General features: G+C 31.8%; 1 protein-coding gene across 1 annotated transcript; it reads right to left on the bottom strand.

The window, feature by feature from the left end:
* Positions 1–9,361: 9,361 nt before the first annotated feature.
* On the bottom strand, positions 9,362–25,308 carry LOC143068695 (mitochondrial fission 1 protein-like). Its single transcript, XM_076242939.1, has 5 exons — positions 25,204–25,308; positions 19,989–20,121; positions 19,686–19,765; positions 14,495–14,600; positions 9,362–9,639 (listed from the first exon to the last, which is right to left on the bottom strand). The coding sequence occupies exons 1-5, from the start codon at positions 25,246–25,248 to the stop codon at positions 9,545–9,547; spliced, it is 459 nt and encodes a 152-aa protein (XP_076099054.1). The 5' UTR covers positions 25,249–25,308; the 3' UTR covers positions 9,362–9,544.
* Positions 25,309–25,378: the final 70 nt, after the last annotated feature.

Here is a 25,378-nt window from a genome sequence, read left to right as displayed (position 1 = left end):
TCAGTTGGACAAGGAAGGCAGAGGAAGACTGGTTGTGCTTAAGCAAAATGGAGACATTTTACAAATTTATACAGGTCTTCAAAACATTTATCCTTTTTTTCATTTTCAACCAAGAGATGTAATAACAACACAATCAGACAAGATTGTTTTGGCTGACCCGAACAATCATTGCATTCATATTTTGACCTGTGATGGAGATATTCTTGACTTTTACTCTACAAGAAACAATGATATATTTGGCCCATATGCTCTTGCTGTAAACAACGATGGTCATCTTTTCACAGGGTGTGCCACTTTCATTGGGAGTTTGCACTCAGATAAATTATACAGATTTGAATATTCTGAATTTTAAATGTATATTTATTAAACATTATATCTAAATATGAATATTTCAACATTAAATTTATAATAATCAACGAATCAGAGTTGTACAGTTTCCGAACAAGCGGTTGTTTGTAGTCTTTATTGCAACTAGTGTCGATATGAAACCTGTTGTAAATGCTATAAATTCATGATTGCAATCAGTCATCACGCCAACATCACCATACAGGATTTTATTGTTCAGACTCAAATAATCAGAGTATGCAATTTTTTCCGAGTATGAAAGATCATAAACCTGTGTACCTGGAATTTTTCAAAAGGTATGAGTGGAACTAGGTAAGTAAAATTTTAATGCGTTTTATGTTTCAGAAAACTAAACACTAACCTGGAATTTGAGATTCCCTTTTTTAAGACTGAAGAATTTTATATAATAAACAAACACCTGTTTTTCATTTGATATGGGGCCACTCATTTACAGTTTGAATCACCTTTTGTTGTGTAGTATATATATTTATTGTCCGTCTGTTGACTTAGTTTATTTTGGAACCTCCTGTGGGAACGGAAAAAAGGAATCTCAAAATTCAGAAAAGGTTAAAATTATCTAAAACATGACCATTTAAAATTTAATTGTCTATTACCTTCCATGCCTTTTTGTATGCACTGGTTTGTATGTACTTAGAGTAAAATTTGAAGTGTAAATATGGCCCCGAACCTTAACGCTATTGTCAGCAGTAGTATCATGCTATTTCGTGGCATCAGTTTTAATTGGTGGAGGAAATCGGATTGCCCGGAGAACATCACAATGGGTAGAAAAACTGACAACCTTAGTTAATTTAGATTTAATGAGTTCGAGTGCTTCCTGTCATGTACGGGATTCGAGCTCACAGCGTCGGTGTTGACAGGACTCGTAGTTCGACTCACAGACAAATTATTGCATGACTTGTAAATCAAGAGTGCACACGCTAAAATGTCGCGCTTGCCGCTTTACTGACCATTGATTTAATATAATTCTTGAAGATAAAAGTCTTACTCAAAAGCATTTCAGTAACTTAAGATTTTCAAAAACCTATGACAATGAGGTCAAGATCAGATAAATCATGTCAGTACAATATTCTATACACCAATTATAATTTTGTATACTTTTTGAAAAAACAGACCAAAACAAAAAAACTTATCATTGACCTTTGAACCATAAAAATGAGATCAAGGTCAGATGATACCTGCCAGACAGACATGAACACAGTTCAATCCTTACATACACCAAATATGGTTGAACTATTGCTTATAGTACTTGAAAAACATACCAAAACAACAAAACTTAACATGGACCAATGAACCATGAAAAAAGGTAAAGGTCAGATGAAACCTGCCAAACTGACATGTACTTATTACAATCATTCCACACACCAAATACTGTTAACCTACTTCTTATGGTATTTAAAAACTGACCTAATCACGTAAGTCTAACCTTATCACTGATCCATTAATTGAGGTCGCAGGCAGGTGACCTCTGTCCAACACTCGTTAAGACATTGCAAGAAATGTGCAAATATAGTTATCCTACTTCTCATAATAAGTGAGAAATTCATATGACAAAAACATTCATTTTTGTCGAGCCTGCGACTTTTGTCACAGAAAGCTCGACATGTGGATAGTGATCCGGCAGCGGTGGCGTTAGCTAACTTCTCAAAAGCTTTATTTTAGAAGATGGAAGACCTGGATGCATCATACTTTGTAATAGATGCCTTATGTTAGGGACGACATCAAAAGTTCAATGAAGGATAAAAAACTTAATTCACATAGTTTTTTCACTGACCCCCACCCCCCTCTAAACTTAATTTGGAAAAAAATGATTGACCCATATGGATATATGTAAAATCTTGCAGCAGTTCAACCCCCCACCCCCAAACTATTTGAATTAAGTTTTTTATCTTACATTGATCTTTTGATGTCGTCCCTTACGAAGTTTCCGTCTGTCTGTTCATGGTTCAGTGACTAAATTAAGATTTTTTGTAATGATAATTTCTCTTATCATGAGTAATAGGTTAACTTTATTTGGTATGTGCATACCTTGCAAGGTCCTCATGCCCGTCAGATAGTTTTCACTTGACCTTGACCAGATTTCATGGATCGGTGAACTAGGTCAAGTTTTGGTGATCAAGTCCATATATCAGATACTATAAGCAATAACTAGGTCTAGTTTATTTGGTGTATGAAGAATTGTAAGGTGAACATGTCTAACTGGCAGATGTCGTCTGACCTTTACCTCATTTTCATGGTTCAGTGGTTATAGTTAAGTTTTTGTGTTTTGCTCTGGTTTTCGTATACTGTGTGCAATAGGTCTGCTATATTTGATGTATGGAATGTTGGTAAGGTGTACATGTCCAACTGGCAGGATTTAGCTGACCTTGACCTCATTTTCATGGTTGAGTGGTCAAAGTTTTTTGGTGTTTTGGTCTGTTTTTTTGTTAAACTATATGCAATAGGTCATTATATTTGGTGTATGGAAATATTTTATAATGTACATGTCAGTCTCCCAGGTTTTATTTGACCTTGACCTCATTTTCGAGGTTCATTGCTCAGTGTTAAGTTTTTGTGTTTTGGTGTCTATTTTTCTTAAACTATAGGCAAGAGGTCAACTATATTTGTTGTATTTATAATAAGGATTGTAAGCTGTACATGTCTGCCTGGCATGGATCATCTGACCTTGACCTCAAGTTCATGATTCATTGGTCAATGTTTAGTTTTCTTGGTTAAGTCTGGTTTCGTGTATAAAACCAGGTTCAATCTACCAGTTTCTACATAAAAAATTTGCATGTACCAAGTCAAGAATATGACAGTTGTTATCCATTTGTTTGATGTGTTTGAGCTTTTGATTTTGCCATTTGATTAGGACTTATATCTAGAAATTGACAATGAGGGTAGGTTGAAAACAAAACGACAAAAAAGATGATTTCAGCTTCCCAATTGTGAATTTACATTTTTAAACCAAGAGTGCCAAATGTTGAAGTTGAAATCATTACTTTGTAAAAATTACGAACGCCATCACAAGTTGGTTGACTGAGTCTGTTACTGAATATCCATTTCACAAATGATATCGGATATGTTCCTTTTGTTGTAACTTCAATCCTGTTCCCTTTTCATGAATGTGACCTACCGAATTAAGACTATTTACCAGCTTATTATTACATGAGCAACAAGACTGATGCCTCATGTGGAGCAGGATCTGCTTACCCTTTTGGAGCACCTGAGATCATCCCCAGTTTTTAGTGGGATTAGTGTTGCTGCTGTACCCATATTTGTGACATTCTTACTTATTATGTATATTTGTTTTGTTCACACATCATTGTCAATAAAATGGAATTTGATGTGACTGTCATACAAGTAAGAGGTTTAACCAGCTTTAAAACCAGGTTTAATCCACCATTTATTCTACATTAGAAAATGCCTGTACCAAGTCAGGAATATGACCATTGTTGTCCATTTGTTTGATGTGTTATATCTTTTGATTTTGCCATTTGATTAGGGACTTTCTGTTTTTAATTTTCCACAGAGTTCAGTATTTTTGTGATTTTACTTTTAAATAACATTCACGTTGATTTGTATTTCACAAATTTTGAGTTGGCATTTCGTTTAAAGTATGAAAAAGCCTTGCACAGTGGAGGTTGCATTTTTAGATTTAGAACTGCACAATATTATATCAAAAATAAAATAATGAAGTAAATCGTAAAATTAATCAAATTACTGATTTAAAGGCATGGTTTAAAAAACCTGTAAACTAATTATGTTTACTTAAGATCTTGCCCCCAGCTGATAAACAAAATGTCTAGGTTCTAATTATTATTATTTTTATATATTTATATATTGGCGAGTTTTGGATGTGTCTGTGGGCCACTCGATATCTCTCGGCCGGAAGTCAGAATAAAATTCTCGGAACGTCTCTTAAGTTTTCGGTAATTTATACAGGTCTTAACAGGTTGTTATCTACGTCTTTGGTATGGTCCCTTGATGGCCCTTGACGACGCAATTATATTTGTTTTAAAACGACCACTGTGCACTGTGTGTATCTGGGTCAATTATAACGTGGTATATTGTCTGTTGTCTCGATAACATGTAAACTAATTATGTTTGAAGATTTAACTACGGGATACTGTGTATTTCATCATACTAGACATACGGGAGATAACATTCTGGTTAAAATATTAATATTAGATCGGAAAACAGAAAGATAATATTAGACTGAAAAAAAAAGAAAGATAATATTCTTATCAAAAGTATTTAATTCAATCGGAATCAAACAAATATATACAAAATAAATACTGTATTTATGTTTCTGGAGAAACTAACAATGATTGAAATCAGACTATTTTCAGAGTTGCAATTAAAGTATTTTATACGACAAGATACTCTGCTTTGGTATTTGTAAATATTCAGTTGTAAAAGAAACATAAAAATTAAATCTAAATAAATTCTTGCATCCTACAAAAAAAAAAATGTGTATAAACAATAATCATTATATTTCTACATTAATTATTTCATACCATTTTAGTTTTTATGTTTTATGAGTAATTATTATTTATTTTTTTGTATTGTAATATATCCATAAAACGGAAAGTATGATCAATTTATTAAATATTTAAATTTAAAACAGTCGTGAATAAAAATACTTTTGTGTTTTCAATTCATAAAGCATGATTTTAAATCCTTGCAGCTCACAAAAACCGTACAAATAATTTACAATAATTACAACCCCAATGTTGATTATTTTATACTGTTAGTATGGATTTAGAAGTCTTTGATTATATTTTGTATAGTAGTGGAATGTTAGAATTTAAAAATAGATTCATTCGATAAATAAAAGTAATCTGTAAATACTTGACGTTCATGTTTATTGATATTATATAATATATTCAAAAGAATTTGAAAAAAATACTAACAGGAACGTTAGTTTATTATAAAAAAATTTTTTTTAATAGTTTAACCTCTAGTTATAGCATCTAAATATTTGTACTATGATACGGTTTTGAAAATTGTATTAATTGTGTTGACCGACTATCCTACACGTCCTGATTCATTCACATTTCAAAAGCACACTATATATATCGGTTTGCGTTCTCAAAAATTCCGGATAAAATGTCTATTAATCCGGAGTCAAAACATTTTATATAGGCCGTTTGACATTCGATTTCAACTATTAGATTAAGATATGTGATGACGCAAATGCGTATTCTTTTCCTGAGTATCAGTGAGATGCTTTCTATTTACTATTTCGTGCGCTAAAATACTACTTGCATGCAATACTATTAAATTCACTCGTGGAAGCTTATTTTCGTTTTTGTTATCTAAATTCAGGACACGGCAGAAAGAGCTTTACATGCGACTTTCAAGCACGGTCATCATTACTAACGGTATTCTGACCTCGAGTTGTTTCTCTTGTTTTTCTTTTTTGAGTCACTGTCCTATTATAAACTTTGACCTTTTCAAAAAGCTGAGGATTGTCTACCCAAGGAATAGATTCCTTAACTTGTAATGTATTTCGCCTTTTAATTTTTTCATTCGAGCGTCACTGATGCTTTTTTTGTAGACTTAACTCGTGTCTGGCGTTTTTTATATCTACATACCTTTCTATATAAATTGGTTATTTTGAAAGTGTGTACAGGTATTCATTAACTTCTGAATTAAGAAATTCTTCGGCAAAACTAAGTTTCTCTGTATAATGTTTGAATTGATTTAAGTAAAATCAGGAAATCCTTAAAATTTGAGATGTTTTATGAGACCAAAATAAGTCTCTTCATAAGGGGTCCCAATCAATTGCATGCCACAGGTTTAACCGCATACAACATCTACCATGAGTAAAGACAGCTTCAAATACGAGTTGAGAATATAAAGGCATTCATTTAGAAAACAAAATATAAAGATATGATAGATAAAATAAATGCATCCAGAATTCCAGATTATAAAGCAAACTGAGTGTATAAATTTGTATTGCGATAGGTTTGTGCAATTTGCATAAGTCATCCGGTTAGTAGAAATTAGGATTTGCCAATGGGTTATAATCGGAAAAAATATGTACATTCCCAAGTAATATATAAAATAGTCGAGCTTTAAAATAACTCTTCAAGTAGAAGTTGTAAATATATACGTTCAACTGGCTTCTTCTATTCACAGTCAATTATTTCAATTCAAAAGCAAACACAAATTCAGCAACAATCTTTTGGTGACCCGGCAGTCAGCGGTCTTAGGTTCATGTATTGCTTTTCTTTTTTTAAAGAAAGCAACTTGTTATACACAGAAGCAATCAATATACTGGACAATTAATATATCAAATTAATTATCATGACAATAATTTTTAAATAGATCAAAATTATTTAATGATTTCAATACACATTATATTTAATCTATTAAAATTGAAAAAAAAGTCTGGTTAACCCATTAGCGTTTTTGGTATTCAATATTCGGTCCTCCCAACGTTTAACCGTTGAAAACACAAGTATATAACAGTGATAAACAAGAAAGTGTCCATAGTACATGGATGCCCCACTTGCACTATAATTTAAAACATTCAGTGAACCGGGAAATTGAGGTCAAAATGTGTACTAAATTTCAATTTGATTGGACTTCAACTTCATTAAAAACTACCTTGACCAAAAACTTTAACCCAAAGCAGGATAGATAGACAGACGAACTGAACGGAGGCACAGACCAGAAAACATTATGCCCCTCTTCTATTGTAGGTGGGACATAAAAAGTAACAAAACAAAATAAACTCAAATTTTTATTTTCAAGTTTGTTTTCATAAAAAAAATGAACAGGAATCATACTTGAATTTTGCTACAAGTACCTTGTTAATAAAATTTGCAATACACAATGCATGTAATATTATAAATGCAAACTTTTAATTTAAACTTTCACAAGACAAAACACAAAAAATTAACAAAACATGATTGGCACATAAAAATGGTTGTATACATAAAACTCTATTAAAACTTTGCAAAGAGAGGGGGACCTGACAATTCCTCATTTAGAAAGGCTTAACTTGTATTGATTGAGTGAGTGTTTTATTCAAGCAAGCACTGTAAGTTCAGAATTTATCATGTGTATTTATTTTTGCAATTTTTGAAAACTGGATCAAAATATGATTTTAATTAGTGCAATTAAAGGAAGTTCTTAACATTGGGATACTCATCCATTCGCATTAATAAAAAGTTTGTAGATTTTACGAGTCAATGAATTTGCATTTCAAATGACTTTAAAGTGTTTTTTGGTCACAAGAAAATTTGATAAAAGAGTTGCAGGGCACCTACATTTTTTATTTCATTCTGTAAATAAACAGCAAATGACAAATGTATGTATAAAATATATATTTTTTAGACGTGACGCCATGTTAATTTCTCTCAAACCCTTGAAAGAAGATTCCAGAAAATGTCCATTCTCAAAATATTAAAAAAGTAGAAAAAACACAAAAAACACAGTAAATCTCACTCTTCAATTCAAACATAATTTCTTACAAATTATTTGTTTGATTACAACAAATTACAAAAATTGTAAATTTACATATTTTATATATATATGTAGGACTCAAATCTATGGTGGGTTCCAAATCTATAGCAGATTCCTAATCTATGGTAAATGTGACGTCATGCCATCCCAAATCTATGGCAGATTTTTTACAATCCTAATCTATGGCAAGTTTTGTAGTTTCCTAATTTATGGCAGATTTTTATTGTTTCAAAATCTATGGCAATTTTTTGCAAATGGAAAACAATTAATACAGTACATTTTCGACCAATGCCTTGTCTTAAGAAAGAGGAAATATACGACAACGGGAACATGTCTATAAACATTTGTGAAATAAACATTCCATATAATGGTCAACCAAAAAAAGTCATAAATTATAAATTCATAAACCTTATTACAGACTTCAAGATGAAATGATGTGCTCTGTAAAAAATAAACAATTTTTTTAATCTGTGAATGGTATCTGTTTAATCCATTCATTAAACCAACTAATAAGTCGTTTAACAAACAAGAAGACCGCTTTTTGTATAAAACAAATAATAAAAAAGTAACAAATAAAAATAAAGTACAGTTTGAATTTTGAAATAATGTTTATTTAAGCGATATCGTTAATTCATCTTTTTTATTTGATGTGGATTTAAATCAAATTTGTATCCGGTAATTTGATCTTTCACATAATAAACTTTGCCAGCCGTAGACCGTAGAATGCTACCAGAACTCCTTTTAAAAATATGCGATACTAAAAATAGCGGCATTGACCGGTACAGCACATCTTGTCCCTCTTCGGAAAAGTAGGTCATATTTTCCTTTAAACCACCAGCAAATTTTTGTCAGGAAAATAATATTTATTTCAGCGATATCGTTAATTCATCTTTTTTATTTGATGTAGATTTAAATCAAATTTGTATCCGGTAATTTGATCTTTCAATTTAAAAACTTTTCCAGTCGTAAACCGTAGACGACTACTACCAAAATCATTTTGAAAAATATGCGATACTGAAAATAGCGGTGACCTTATCACGGGCATTGATCGGTACAGCACATCTTGTCCCTCTTCAGGAATAGTAGGTCACATCTTCCTTTAAACCACCAGCAAATTTTTGTCAGGAAAATAACTTCATCTTGAATGGTGTTCAAATCTATGGGTTCCACCATCGTTAGCGGCGGCGAAGATGTAATATGGCGTTATTCTATTGTAACGTTATATGTTACTCTCTGCAGATCTGCCATAGATTTGGAGAAAACAAAAATCTGCCATAGATTTGAGTTGTTTGGCGTTTGTAACGTCACGTTTACCATAGATTAGGAATCTGCCATAGATTTGGAACCCGCCATAGATTTGAGTCCTACATATATATATTTTGTAAGTATACATTTGCACTTTTAAAAATCACTAAATAGAAAGCTGCTTTTTACTATATTATAGTTCATATCACTGACCCTCATCAATGATTTGTGTAGTATACTATAATGTCCAGTTACAGCTTCTATCAAAATAACTTGTATTTTTTCTTCAATTTTTGTCAATAATAAAAATAGTGAAATCCCTCAAACAAATGTTGCAGAATACAATAAACTAGTTCTTATAGTGACAGGATAACAAACATGTTGACATAAAAAAATAATGGGTTTGTTTCCAATACAGTAAAACATACATATCATTATTATTTTGGTCCTCAATGTTATTACCCCTGCAAGTAGTTTGCTAATTCAGCTTTTTCGTTAATGCAACTCCTAATCCAACAAGACCTCCTATAGCTAGTGCAGCTCCGCCCACTATTGCCATACCCATCAAACCATCTGTAAACAAAATAAAATCAAAATTTAAATGATATCATCTTCAAAAATCTTTAATTTATTTCTATAAATGTCTTAGTGTGACCTCATATATATAATATAAGAATCGGAAATTCAAATAAATATTTTACAAACAATACACTAGTTTAATATAAAAAAAAAAAAGAAGATGTGGTATGATTGCCGATGAGACAACTCTCCACTAGAGACCAAAATGACACAGAAATTATAGGTCACTGTACGGCCTTCAAAAATGAGCAAAGCCCATATCGCATAGTCAGCTATAAAAAAATTCTGAATATTCATCATCTTCATGCATCTGTCCAAAGTCAGGAATCTTATCAGTGTTGTACTTAGATATATCTCAATGCTATTTTGTTATTTCCTGAATATGCTATTAATTTTCAAGAGCCAGGTTGATTTAGGAGGGGGAGGACAGGGGGTACCCTTCTCCCTTCTCCCACCCCTCTTCTCCTTTCTCCTACCCCCGTTCTCCTTTCTCCCATTAGAATATAACATCTCCTTTTGAGATATTTTTTCTTGAAATATTAGATCATTTTTTAAAAGGAGAGATATTTTATTTTTTCTCCTTTCTCCAACTTTTTCTCCTTTCTCCCAGCCCTCCTCTCCTTTCTCCTACCCCCTTTCTCCCTGTCTCCCTTACCCCTGTCCTCCCCCTCATTTAGAGGTTGACATATTGTTTATACACTTGTTTATTGTTGACCCTATATTGAGCTCAAAATGTATCTTCTCTTTTTCTTTTGTAGTTTTAGTCAGTGTCTCATTGATAAATACCCAAAAATTCCAGTTATCCTAAACAAAAATTCATAATAAGGGGAGATAATAAACAAAAAGGTCAAAAGTAGAACAAAAACAAGCGATTTGTTTATTTTGTTACAATGGACAAGCCAATAGCTTCCTAATCCTTATCAAACTGGCAAATATATAATATAATTAAATAACCTTGTACATTCTATCCACATGACCAATATTCTATTAAATGAAGTTGAAGCTTACTTTAAGATTAAATTTAGGTATTGGAAGAAGATGATATACCCTCATAAAAAGTAGAGTCAGTTCATTTGATAAAATTCAGAATGGAAATGGGGAATATGTCAGAGACAACAACCCATCCAAAAGCAGATAACAGCCATGTTTTTGTGTATACCTTTTGATAAGGGATTTTTATGTAAACCTTTTGATAAGGTGTTTTTGTGTATACCATTTGAGAAGGTGTTTTTGCATTTACCTTTTGATAAGGGATTTTTATGTATACTTTTCTATAAGGTGTTTCTGTGTATACCTTTTGATAAGGTGTTTATTGTGTAGATCCCTTTTGATAAGGTGGGTATATGTTTACCTTTTGATAAGGTGTTTATTGTGTAGATCCCTTTTGATAAGGTGTTTATGTGTTTAACTTTTGATGAGGTGTTATTGTGTATACCTTTTGATAAGGTGTTTTTGTGTATACCTTTTGATAAGGTGTCTTTTGTGTAGATCCCTTTTGATAAGGTGTTTATGTGTTTAACTTTTGATAAGGTGTTATTGTGTATACCTTTAGATAAGGTGTTAATGTGTATACCTTTAGATAAGGTGTTAATGTGTATACCTTTTGATAAGGTGTTATTGTGTATACCTTTTGAGAAGGTGTTTTTTAGTAATCCCTTTTGATAACGTGTTATTGTGTATACCTTTTGATAAGGTGTTTATGTGTATACATTTTGATAAGGTGTTATTGTGTATAGGTGTAATACCACCAAATCATGGTATGTCACATCCGGTTGTATACGAAAGTAGGTCTAGAAAAATATTCCCTTAAATTTGACAGTTGTAGGTAATTAATCCTACATTTTATTGCAATAAACACATTTCTGTGTCATAAACATATGTCTTGGGTATTTCAAAACACCATTATTTTTTATTTGGGATTTCTATAGAAAATTTTGTAATCTTGAGGTTACATGGTGACTAAACCTTGTACACAGATAAATTAAGGGGAGGAATTTGATTGGTTAACTTCCAATGATGGTTATTTTCTTACATGCAATGAAATGTTATGTGAAATTTTTTCTATAGTACTGGACAGGATAAAACTTGACTCGTGCCAAGTATTTCTTTATTTAAAACAAAGATAAATTCTGTACATTATTTTGAAAAGTGCAAATTTAACAAAGTCTAATAGGGGAAAATCAATGGTGGTATTACACCTATTATGGGAAGCTGTACATGCACATTTGACCTTGTGAGTAATCTCATGTGTTAAAATTTCTTGCTATTTAAATGAAATATTACAAAATATGAAATATTCTGAGTGGTTAAGTCTCCAAAACACATTTTATGAGAAAATTGTCTTGAAATAGAACTCTACCATGAATATTCAGTTGACAGAACAAGCCATACTATGTGTATTTTTTTTTTTGGGGGGGGGGTCTCCTTATTTCTTATATTCTGCTATTATAGAACATTTTCCTAGGAAATACTTAAATAAATATATAGTTATAAGTAGATGAAATTATTTTTAATGCTGTAACGACATATAATTTACTAAAAGAGATGCCTGTTATGTCCCTCTCTGGAATGTGGCATAAATTTAATTTTTTACGTAAGGACTTAAAAAACCTCCTTGGAGACAGTAAACTTTTATATAGATTGTTCAATCTGCTAAAATGCTTCAATTACTCATTTTTTATAACATTTCTACCATAAATGAGTGAAAGTTACCCCATAATTTTTATTTATTGGGCTGCAAAGTTGAAATTTTGAGGAAATAAGAGGTCTAAATTGACCAAAAGAGACCTTATAAAGAAGACAAAGAGGTCCATTAGTGGTATTTATCTTTCTAAAATCATCTTGTGTATTATATTTAACTGTTTATAGGCAGATAAGATAGATATTTGATCATTTATTGGTCCACACTCTATTCCATCTTGATGCGGCTTGGTTTGGATTTGTCGAAGAAATTTTGCTGGAATCGCTGTAGACGTCGTCTTTCATTATACTAGATTTTTCTCAAACTATTGAACTGATTATGACAAAACTTGGCAGAAATGCTTGAAATAACCAGTATTACAAACGAAAAAAGTTACATTCAGTTTATTGAACAAAAATGTCTTCTTTAGGTGTAATACCACCAAATCATGGTACGTCACATCCGGTTGTATACGAAAGTAGGTCTAGAAAAATATTTCCTTAAATTTGACAGTTGTAGGTAATTAATCCTACGTTTTGTTGCAGTAAAAATATTTCTGTGTCATAAACATATGTCTTGGGTATTTCAAAACACCATTATTTTTTATTTGGGATTTCTATAGAAAATTTTGTAATCTTGAGGTTACATGGTGACTAAACCTTGTACACAGATAAATTAAGAGGAGGAATTTGATTGGTTAACTTCCAATGATGGTAATTTTCTTATATGCAATGAAATGTTATATGAAATTTTTTCTATAGTACTGGACAGGATAAAACTTTACTCATGCCAAGTATTTCTTTATTGAAACAAAGATAAATTCTGTACATTTTTTTGAAAAGTGCAAATTTAACAAAGACTAATAGGGGAAAATCAATGGTGGTATTTCACCTATACCTTTCGATAAGGTGTTATTGTGTATACATTTTGATAAGGTGTTATTGTTTATACCTTTAGAGAAGGTGTTTTTGTGTTTACCTTTTGATAAGTTGTTTATGTGTATACCTTTTGATAAGGTGTTTTTTGTGTAGATCCCTTTTCATAAGGTGTTTATGTGTTTAATTTTTGATAAGGTGTTTATGTGTATACCTTTAGATAAGGTGTTAAAATGTGTATACCTTTTGATAAGGTGTTTATGTGTATACCTTTAGATAAGGTGTTAATGTGTATACCTTTTGATAAGGTGTTATGTATATACCTTTAGATTAGGTGTTATGTAAGAATCCTGGGTTTTGATTGGTTGATATCCAGTGTATTTTTCACCAATTTACTGTTATCAAATGAATATCATTCATTTTTTAACGCTGCTGGGGTATTTGCAAAAAGGATATGCTTTTTATACCCTCTCTGCCGTGGTATTTGCCAAAAAATACTCTATCCGACTGGAGGCTTGTAACGTCATGATCATCAATGCGTTTTGGAACATTAACATTCGATGTAATTAAACAGATATAGCATGTTCTTGAGGGGTATTTGCGAAAAATACCAGTCTTGAGAATGAATTTCCCTTGACTTACGGCTTGCGAAATTTAACATTCTCTCGACTGGTATTTTTCGAAAATACCCCTCCTTAACATGATATATCTGTTTAATAGCTTTTGATAAGGTGTATTTGTGTCTACCATTTGAAAAGGTGTTTTTGTGTATACCTTTTGATAAGGTGTGTTTTGTGTATACCTTTGGATAAGGTGTGTTTTGTGTATACCTTTTTACAAGGATGTGTTTGTGTGTACCTTTTGGTAAGGTGTTATTGTGTACTTGGTATACCTTCTGATCAGGGATTTTGTGAATACCTTTTGATAAGGTGTTTTGTGAATACCTTTTGATAAGGTTTTTTGTGTATAACTTTTGGTAAGGTGTTTTTGTGTCTATACCTTTCAATAAAGTAGTTTTATGTATACCTTTTGAGAAGGTGTTTTTGTGTATAACTTTTGATAAGGTGTTTTTGTGTATACCTTTTGATAAGGTGTTTTTGTGTATACCTTTTGATTAGGTGTTTTTGTGTATACCTTTTATAAAGTGTATCTGTGTATACCTTTTAATAAGGTGGTTTTGTGTATACCTTTTATAAAGTGTATCTATGTATACCTTTTGAGAAAGTGTTTTTGTGTATACCTTTTGATTAGGTGTTTTAAGCATACCTTGAAATTACTCTACACAAGATCTTACCTTTCTTCATTTTATCCTCTATATAATGTTTTAAGCCTTGTGCTTGTCTATTTTCAGGCTCAACTTTTAATAGGGCCTTAGCATATTTTAATGCATCTTCATATTCCTACAAAAATATGAAGAAATTCTTTTTAAACAGAAAATAATTCTAGGCTCAACTTTTATATTAATGACTTCCAAACAACCTTTAAAATTGAGAATGGAAATGGGGAATGTGCCAAAGAGACAACAACCCGACCATAGAAAAAAACAACAGCAGAAGGTCACCAACAGGTCTTCAATGTAGCGAGAAATTCCCGCACCCGGAGGCGTCCTTGCATTCATGTTTTCTGTAACAACTAAACATCACATATCATTGTACATTTGTTTGTATCTGAATTTGGTTAAAATACAATTATGTACATAGAAAGATAACTCTAATTTCAAATATTTTAAGAACAGATACTATAGATTCGTGCAGCATACACAAATCATGTAATTTAATTGACTGATAGGATGTATAGAATCAATGTTGTGCCAAATGCACTATTTTTTTAATCACCAAAATCATAATAAAATTGGTAAATTTGAGACTACCAAGCCAGATTCATTAGATGTTGCATCAACTTGCATGATTACAATCTCAACAACAATAAGGGTAGTCACAGACTCATTTTCTTACTACCAAATAAAATAGATAAAATACTTCACATTCCTTCAAAAAGTTTGGTATCTGATTTATCTCCCCTTATTTGGCAAAGATAAAAAAAAATCTTACAAAAAAAAGTTTTAATATATATAGTTGTGATATTGAGATAAAACACATAGTGTTCTTCATTGTAATTTTTAAGTCATGAGTTCTGCCTCTCTGTTACAAACATATTAAATGAACCACTTTCCTCTTTAAAAATTGCCATTTCTTATAAAAGATCTAGACCATAAAACTGCATTTTACAATTTGACAAGAGGAAGAAGACACATGATCTACCTTTAACACAAGATTTTGTTTAACTCTTTTGAACTTTAACAATTTAAAATCTAAACCTTAAAATCTAAACCTATCTCCTTTACCTTGTTAATAGGTGAAACATACACATTACATTTGCATCATATATCAAATTACACTTTGTTTAAATTTCCTATTATATATATGAGTCTGTATAACTATTCAAATTTCAGATCACTGATAATATATTATGAATTGTTAAATTACATTTTGAAATTAGAAACATGTCAAAAATTAAATCACCACCTAAATCATGTGACTTTCCACAATACATTGATGTACTATAATATATTATCTGATACTTGTGCTTTTCATTTAGTTGTATTTTGAATGATCACGACCTTATTTGTCTGTTTAAATTCTCAGAAGCACATGTAATCAAATATGATAAGTTATTGAATATTCTAATTTATCAATTTAAAACTGAAACTAAAACATTATGCAATTCAAATTTCCACATCATATTATTTTAACTTCTGAGAAATGATGTAGTGTGAACAAAAGAGAGAGATGACATTATTTCACAAAAATGGCTACAACCAAGTCAATAAAAGTAAAAACAATATCAAAAGAACAAATTCAAGATGGCTGCCTGCATTGTAAGGGAGATAATAAAGTCCAGTGGAAATGTCAGGAGTGTGTAATGTTGATGTGTAGCAGATGTAAAGATACAATTCATTCAAAATTGGAAAATGCTGGAAATCATAGGATTTTATATATCAAAGATGTAGGCAAAATAAGCGAGGAGTTATTGCAGCTTAAAGTAATCAATGAGTATACAACAGATATGAAAAATATTCATCTTCTTGCTTGTTCTTTCCAAGACGATTCTTTATGGCTAGGAGACAATGCCCTTGAAGTTGTGCAACATGTTAAACCAGAAAAAGACAGCATCAAAATTTTATCCAGTTTTAACATTAGGGTTTATGACATGGCAGTAATTTCTCCTTATGATATTCTTTTGTCAGTTGCAGGAGAGAAGTTGAAGTTAATAAGTGGGAAAACTGGACAAATGACTGATTCTAAGTTTGACATTGCACCATTAATAACTTCTGGAATTCATGTTACAAAGGACCAGAAAATAATAATGGGTGCCATTCCTGCAGGATCAGCATTTACTGCTGAAGGAAAGCGCTCTGTGATTGTAATGGACAAGAGAGGCGGGCACCTCATGGAATACCAACAAAGCAATGGAAATCCACTATTCAAAGTTCCTTTTCGGATTACTTCAACAAAAAGTGGTAATATATGTGTTGTTGACCAGCTAGACAAGGCAGGTAGAGGAAGACTTGTTGTGCTTAAGCAAAATGGAGACATTTTACAAATTTACACAGGTCCTCATACCAAACCTGACAAACATTTTCAACCAAGAGATGTAATTATAACACAATCAAACAAGATTATATTGGCAGACCCGTACAACCATTACTTTCATATTTTGACCTGTGATGGAGAAATTCTTGAATATTACTCTACAAGGACCAATGAAATAGATGGTCCATATTCTCTGGCTCTAAACAAAGATGGTCATCTTTACACAGGGTGTGCCACTTTAATAGGGAGTTCACACTCTGCTAAACTTTACAAATTTGAATATTCTTTATTTTAAATGTAAACTGATTTATATACCTGCATGAACGAGATATATTTAGACATGTCATATATTAAAGTTTTTTTGTAATGATAATTGAATCAAAGATTTTTTTCTTTTTAAAAAAGAAGAGGCTTCTTGTAGTCTGTATAGCTACAATATATTAGTGCCTATATAAATGGTTATTAATAAACTACTACATGTACATAATTAATGCTCCTTTGTTCACATGTTCTCCTATACACTTATTCAAAGATCAGGTTTAATTCTGATGATGACACATGGGTGAATGATGCCTTCTGCTAAACAAAATCATGTGTCCATGATGGGTGAAGGTGCCATTACAAATACCCTGGTTCACCACTTGATCATCATAGATGCAGATTATCTTCTTACCATCAACTCTCTTAAGTTTCAAAACATTTTCCTTCTAGTTATAGAAGAGAAGATACTTGAAATTTGGCCTATCAGATGAAAAATTGTCTCTGGGAGCAATATTTTTCATCTGATTTAATTCAAATGAGGACGTTGTCACTAATGATTTTTACTTTTTTTTAATTTAATTTTAAAAAAGGATTAAAATAGAAATTTGCCCTATTTTCTTTTTTAATCAAACCATAGGGATTCACTCTATGATGTTTATTATATATGTTCTCAATTCTGTTTAAGAGCGACAAAAGATACCAGAGGGACAGTAAAACTCATAGATTGAAAATAAACTGACAACGCCATGGCTAATAAACAGCTATGCCATGAGCGCATGATACGCCCAACACCTTGTGTGGAAGTTTTATGCAAGAATGATGAATAGTTTCTGAGAAAGTTTTAAGTTATAACCATATATTGTTTTTGAGATACAGCAGGACATGTGAAACCCCCCCCCCTGGTTTTTTTCTTCAAATGAACCCCCAAATATCACTAAAGTAAAATAAAATTTTGAATCAAAACCAAAAAGTATACAGATCTTTGGATTAATATAACAAAGAAGTGTGTAAAGTTTTAAGCAATAAACTTTAACTGTTTTTGAGATACAGTGCAACATGCAAAAAAAGAATTCCCCTTTTTTTTTTACAAAATACTCAATTGCTGGAAAATAAAATTATGACTCATCACCAAAAAGTATACAGATCTTTAGATTAATATAACTAAGAAGTGTGTAAAGTTTTAAGCAATAATCAAGCATCATTTTTGAGATACGGTGCGACATGTGAAAACAAGAGTGCACACGCTGAAATGTCTCGCCTTCTATACTAATCATTGATATTATGTTGATAGTCCTAAGTATAAAGCTAAGCTTTATTACAACTGTCACATAAACTTCACGTTAACCAAGATAACTAAACAAAGACCAATGAACCTTGAAAATGAGGTCAAGGTCAGATGAAACATGCCAGGCAGACTTGTACAGCTAACAATGCTTCTATACAACATATATAGTTGACCCATTACTTAAAGTTTAAGAAAAATAGACCAAAACACAAAAACTTAACACTGTGCAATGAACCGTGAAAATCAGGTCACGGTCAAATAAAACCTGCGCGACTGACATAAAGATCATAAAATATTTCCATACACCAAATATAGTTGACCTATGGCATATAGTATTAGATAAAAAGACCAAAACTCAAAAACTTAACTTTGACCACTGAACCATGAAAATGAGGTCAAGGTCACATGACATCTGCCCGCTAGACATGTACACCTTACAATCATTCCATACAACAAATATAGTAGACCTATTGCATATAGTATGAGAAAAACAGACCAAAACACAAAAATTAACTATAACCACTGAACCATGAAAATGAGGTCAAGGTCAGATGACACCTGCCAGTTGGACATGTACACCTTACAGTCCTTCCATACACTGAATATATTAGCCCTATTGCTTGTAGTATCTGAGATATGGACTTGACCACCAAAACTTAACCTTGTTCACTGATCCATGAAATGAGGTCGAGGTCAAGTGAAAACTGTCTGACAGACATGAAGACCTTTCAAGGTACGCACATATCAAATATAGTTATCCTATTACTTATAATAAGAGAGAATTCAACATTACAAAAAATCTGAACTTTTTTTTCAAGTGGTCACTGAACCATGAAAATGAGGTCAAAGACATTGGACATGTGACTGACGGAAACTTCATACCATGAGGCATCCATACACAAAATATGAAGCATCTTGCAGGTCTTCCACCTTCTTAAATATAAAGCTTTTAAAAGTTAGCTAATGCACCCACCGCCTGATCACTATCCCTATGTCGAGCTTCCTGTGTCAAAAGTCGCAGGCTCGACAATAAAAACAAGATGTGGTATCATTTCTGAAGAGAAAACTCTTCACCAGAGACATGAAAGTTAACAACTATATAGGTCTCAGTATAACGTTTGACAATGAGCAAAACCTATACTACAAAGTAAACTATAAAAGGCCAAGAAACCACAAATGTAAAACAATTCAAACAAGAAAATTAACAGTCTGATTTATGTACAAAATGAAAAACAAATATATACATGTTTTTAAGCCGAAGATTTCGGGATCAGGACCCCTACGAAACCCTCTCATAAGTAAAATTCAAATTTCAACCATCTTACAAAAAATATTATAATACTTACTTTTAACCTTGTATATCCAAGTGATAAACAAAATAAATAATCTCTTTTTCCTTCATCTTCCTTTATTCTTCTAAATAAATCTGGAGAAAAAAAACATGTATTTATATAAGTTTATAGAATGGAATCATTCAATCTATCCTTGAAAATTCATTAATCTATACAATATTCTCTATATTTCAATTCTTTAACTAAATTATCAACATTTAGAAGATTGCTATAATTATACTGGAAACAAGTCCATAGTCAGTAGACATCACCAAAAATAAATCATGTATATTTCTATGGTTAATAGTTATAGTGTACCTTCCAAAAGTGCAATTCCTTTCTTTGTATCAGAGTGAGCTTTACCCCTGATTAAACACCAAGCATATTCAAACTGTGCTTTTTCATCTACAACACCTCGTTTGACTTGCTCTTGATATAAGATCTGAAATTTCTGAAAAAATAAAAATTCAGAAAGTAGGAAAGGTGAAGATCACAACTGTACCCATGCATGTCATCCATTTGTTGGGTAGCATTGGCATCCAAGAAAATACACATGTATACTCATTGCTTAAAGCATTTTTTCTTTGATTATTCATTCAGGTTATGGTAATTTTACCATCCTTGCTTCCTTACAAAATGAGCTTATTGTTTTCATCAAATTAGCACATACATGTATGCATGCAATCAGTATCTTCCATAGACAACAATTGCAGCAGTTAAAATGATTTTTGTGCATCTATGGCAACTACTATGCATTAGTAATCTGCAATAAATTGCAATAAACTGATGAGAAAAGTGGTGAGAATATGTCATATATTTCCCTAAAATCTGAATGCAAGCAGAAATAAAAACATTTGGACATGTACATGTTTAAGTGATACAAAAGATCAAACTAAAATCATTTGTTTTCCATTTTCTTCTCGAAAAGACAGTGCTTCAGAAACGAGCCATAACTATACTTTCATATTATCTATACACCTTATTGATATTTGTCTGCCATTACTTGACAAATTTGATGTCAAACATTTTAAAGTCCCCAATAACAGTAGACAAGAGTGCACACGCTGAAATGTCTCGCCTTCTATACTAATCATTGATATTATGTTGATAGTCCTAAGTATAAAGCTAAGCTTTAATACAACTGTCACATAAACTTAACATTAACCAAGATAACTAAACAAAGACCAATGAACCTTGAAAATGAGGTCAAGGTCAGATGAACCATGCCAGGCAGACTTGTACAGCTAACAATGCTTCTATACAACATATATAGTTGACCTATTACTTAAAGTTTAAGAAAAATAGACCAAAACACAAAAACTTAACACTGTGCAATGAACCGTGAAAATCAGGTCACGGTCAAATAAAACCTGCGCGACTGACATAAAGATCATAAAATATTTCCATACACCAAATATAGATGGCCTATGGCATATAGTATTAGATAAAAAGACCAAAACTCAAAAACTTAACTTTGACCACTGAACCATGAAAATGAGGTCAAGGTCACATGACATCTGCCCGCTAGATAGGTACACCTTACAATCATTCCATACAACAAATATAGTAGACCTATTGCATATAGTATGAGAAAAACAGACCAAAACACAAAAATTAACTATAACCACTGAACCATGAAAATGAGGTCAAGGTCAGATGACACCTGCCAGTTGGACATGTACACCTTACAGTCCTTCCATACACTGAATATATTAGCCCTATTGCTTGTAGTATCTGAGATATGGACTTGACCACCAAAACTTAACCATGTTCACTGATCCATGAAATGAGGTCGAGGTCAAGTGAAAACTGTCTGACAGACATGAGGACCTTTCAAGGCACACACATATCAAATATAGTTATCCTATTACTTATAATAAGAGAGAATTCAACATTACAAAAGTATCTGAACTTTTTTTTCAAGTGGTCACTGAACCATGAAAATGAGGTCAAGGACATTGGACATGTGACTGACGGAAACTTCGTAATATGAGGCATCTATATACAAAGTATGAAGCATCCAGGTCTTCCACCTTCTAAAATATAAAGCTTTTAAGAAGTAAGCTAACACCGCCGCCGGATCACTATCCCTATGTCGAGCTTTCTGCAACAAAAGTTGCAGGCTCGACAAAAAATCAATTGAAAAAAAATCGGGAAAATTTTCCCGATATTTTCATTGTACTAATGAACTCAAAATCATTCAAATTATTTTATGTCGTGTTTTGAATTCTCACATCTGCGCAGAAATCTACAATGTACTTCCTTTTTTCGGTCTCGTTTGCATAAAACTTTGAGTAAAATATATATTAATCAGTCTAGTATAAAATAGGAAGAACGCAATACCAATTTCATTTTTAATAATTCCTTGATATGAAAAAACGTTACCTGATGATACATTTCTTTGTATACATTGCATATGACGTCATAACTTAAAGAACGTCACAACTAAAATCCCTAACAACAGAACCAAAATCGGAAACGTTACAGTATTTCTGTTTTGAAATTAAGATATGTTTGAATTAGAAAATAAACAGCTGCACCTGACATCTTGTGTTGAAGTTTTATGCAATAATCATAAATAGTTTCTGAGAAAGTTTTAATCAATATCCATTTATTGTTTTTGTGACACGGCGGGACATGTGAAACCCCCCCCCCCCCCCCCCCTTTGTAAATTGTTGTTTTTTTACAAATATTTTGAATCAAACCAAAAAGTATACAGATCTCTAGATTAATATAACAAAGAAGTGTGTACAGTTTCAAGCAGTAATCATAAATTGTTTTTGAGATACGGCACGACATGTAAAAATAAACAGCTGTGCCATGAGCACATGATACGCCCGACATCTTGTGTGGAAGTCTTATGCAATAATCATAAATAGTTCTGAGAAAGTTTTAAGCAATAACCATATATTTATTTTGAGACACGGCGGGACATGTGAAACCCCCCACCCTGTTTTTTTACAAAAAACTAAATATTACTAAAATAAAATTTTAAATCAAAACCAAAAAGTATACAGATCATTAGATTAATATAACAAAGAAGTGTGTAAAGTTTTAAGCAATAATCATAAATTATTTTTGAGATACGGCGAAACATGTAAAAAAAACCTCCCCTGTTTTACAAAATACTCAATTACTCAAAAATAAAATTTTGAATCATCACCAAAAAGTATAAAGATCTTTAGATTAGATTAATATAACAAAGAAGTGTGTAAAGTTTTAAGCAATAATCATCAATCGATTTTGAGATACGGCACATGTAAAAAAAAACTCCCTCTTTTTTACAAAATACTAATAACTCAAAAATGAAATTTTGAATAATCACCAAAAAGCATACAGACATTGAGATTAATATAACTAAGAAGTGTTTAAAGTTTTAAGCAATAATCAAGAATCGTTTTTGAGATACAGTGCGACATGTGAAAAAAACACACCCCTGTTTAAGTCATAAAGTGCCGTAACTCAAAAAGTTTAAATCTTATTTTCACCAAAAAGTATACAGATTATTTGACCATCATAAGAAACAACTATATTAATTAAGTTTCATGAAATTTGGATAAGTCGTTCTCAAGTTACCGTGAGACATGTTAACGCCAGACAAACGGACACCGGACATTTGTATACCATAATACGTCCTGCCAAATTTTAATGGGCGTATAACCTTTTTTACAAAATACTCAATAACTCAAAAATAAAATTTGAGTCATCACCAAAAAGTATACAGATCTTAAGATTAATATAACAAAGAAGTGTGTAAAGTTTTAAGCAATAATCATAAATCGATTTTGAGATACGGCACGACATGTAAAAAAACCCTCCCCCTTTTTTACAAAATATTCAATAACTCAAAAATGAAATTTTGAATCATCACCAAAAAGTATACAGATCTTTAGAATAATATAACAAAGTATTGTGTAAAGTTTTAAGCAATAATTATAAATCGTTTTTGAGATACGGCGCGACATGTAAAAAACCCCTCCCCCTTTTTTACAAAATACTCAATAACTCAAAAATGAAATTATGAATCATCACCAAAAAGTGTACAGATCTTTAGATTAATATAACTAAGAAGTGTGTAAAGTTTTAAGCAATAATCAAGAATTGTTTTTGAGATATGGTGCGACATGTGAAAAAAAAACACACCCCTGTTTTAGTTACAAAGTGCCATAACTCATAACTCAAAAAGTTTAAATTTTATTTTCACCAAAAAGTATACAGATCATTTGACCATCATAAAAAACAACTATAATAAGTTTCATGAAATTTAGATAAGTCGTTCTCAAGTTACGGTGCGACATGTTTACGCCGGACAGACAGACGGACGGACACGGGACATTTGTATTCCATAATACGTCCCGCCAAAATTTTGACGGGCATATAAAAAATCATACAGACTTCGTCCCCTTTCAAAGGTATATATTTGCCTGCCTCATATTATCTGATGACACAATGGAAAAGTGATTGTTGTATGACATCAAAATTTCAAGCGGGACAGATTTCTAAATAGCGGTAAGGTGTATTGTATGTAAACTGGTGTTTTACTACTCACTATCACTGAAAGAGTTAGCCTGGCTTTTTTTTGTTTTTTTTACTCTTTCACTATCAGAGCATATGTGTATAGTCCCATGTTTTGGTCAGGGTTGTGAATCTTATAAGTTTAACTTATTAATTGTGTAATATTGCAGTATATTTTTTTGTGAACTGCTGTCTCTCTGTTAATCTTCTTCTCACAGTGACAGTTCTGTAGTACCCTGACCTTCTTCTTCTTTAGGTTTCTAGCGATCCTTCAATTATTGAAGATTATTCGCCGGGCGTCGACTATGAAATTTATAATTTACACTTTAGCAACAACAACAAAAAAAAAAAAAAAAAAAAAATAATAAAATCAAAAAATCAACATAACGTATTTACATTTGAAAAAAAATGAATTGTGATAAAACTATATACATTTGATAACAGAATAGATAGGGATAGAATATGGGGATGAGAGCAGATTCTGAGATCATACTCTTGAATCCCTGTACTGTACTGCATGATACTATTTGTTGTGGCAGATGATTCCAATTTATAACAGTTCGTGGATAAAATGAATATTTATAACTGTCTTTGGATGTTTGTATTTGCCTAAATGAGTGTGGATTGCTATGTCTGGTTCTATTGTCTAGTAAGATCAAAAGGTTATGTGTAGGGACTGCAACAATTTCATGTATAATTTTGTAAAAGAAAACAAGTCTGTATCGTAAGAGCCTAATTTCGAGTGGGTACCAATTTAGGTCTGTCATCATTTCAGTAACTGAGCTGGTGAGCTGGCAGCAGAGGCAAATTAACATAGTCATGCATATTTTTGTTTTATGCAAGACAGTTTCTTTAAATTTCGTTTTCTGTTGTTTTTTCTCTCTGGCTCTACCTTGTTTGCCTTCTTTCTATGACATCACTTTTGGGTTTTTTGTATGTTTATTGTCCCTTCATATATTCTATCCATATTGTATGAATTGGTCAAATGTATGAAGAGATGCTAGACATTTATTCGTACCTTTAAGTCATTTTCGTCGCAAATTTCGTTCACAATCCGGTCCATTTCTAGAAATCAATGTCAATTAAACGCTTTCCAAGATTTCGTAATATTAAGTTGTCCTAAAACATTAGCAAGATTACGCTTACGTGGAAACATAAAATAAGACCACTTTCCGAGATGGAACGAATATAAA

This window comes from Mytilus galloprovincialis, chromosome 3 (assembly GCF_965363235.1).
Source record: "Mytilus galloprovincialis chromosome 3, xbMytGall1.hap1.1, whole genome shotgun sequence".
In the NCBI taxonomy this organism is placed as follows: Eukaryota; Metazoa; Mollusca; class Bivalvia; order Mytilida; family Mytilidae; genus Mytilus; species Mytilus galloprovincialis.
The sequence above is the reverse complement of the archived record's forward strand: the minus strand, read 5'-3'. Positions and strand labels throughout refer to the sequence as shown.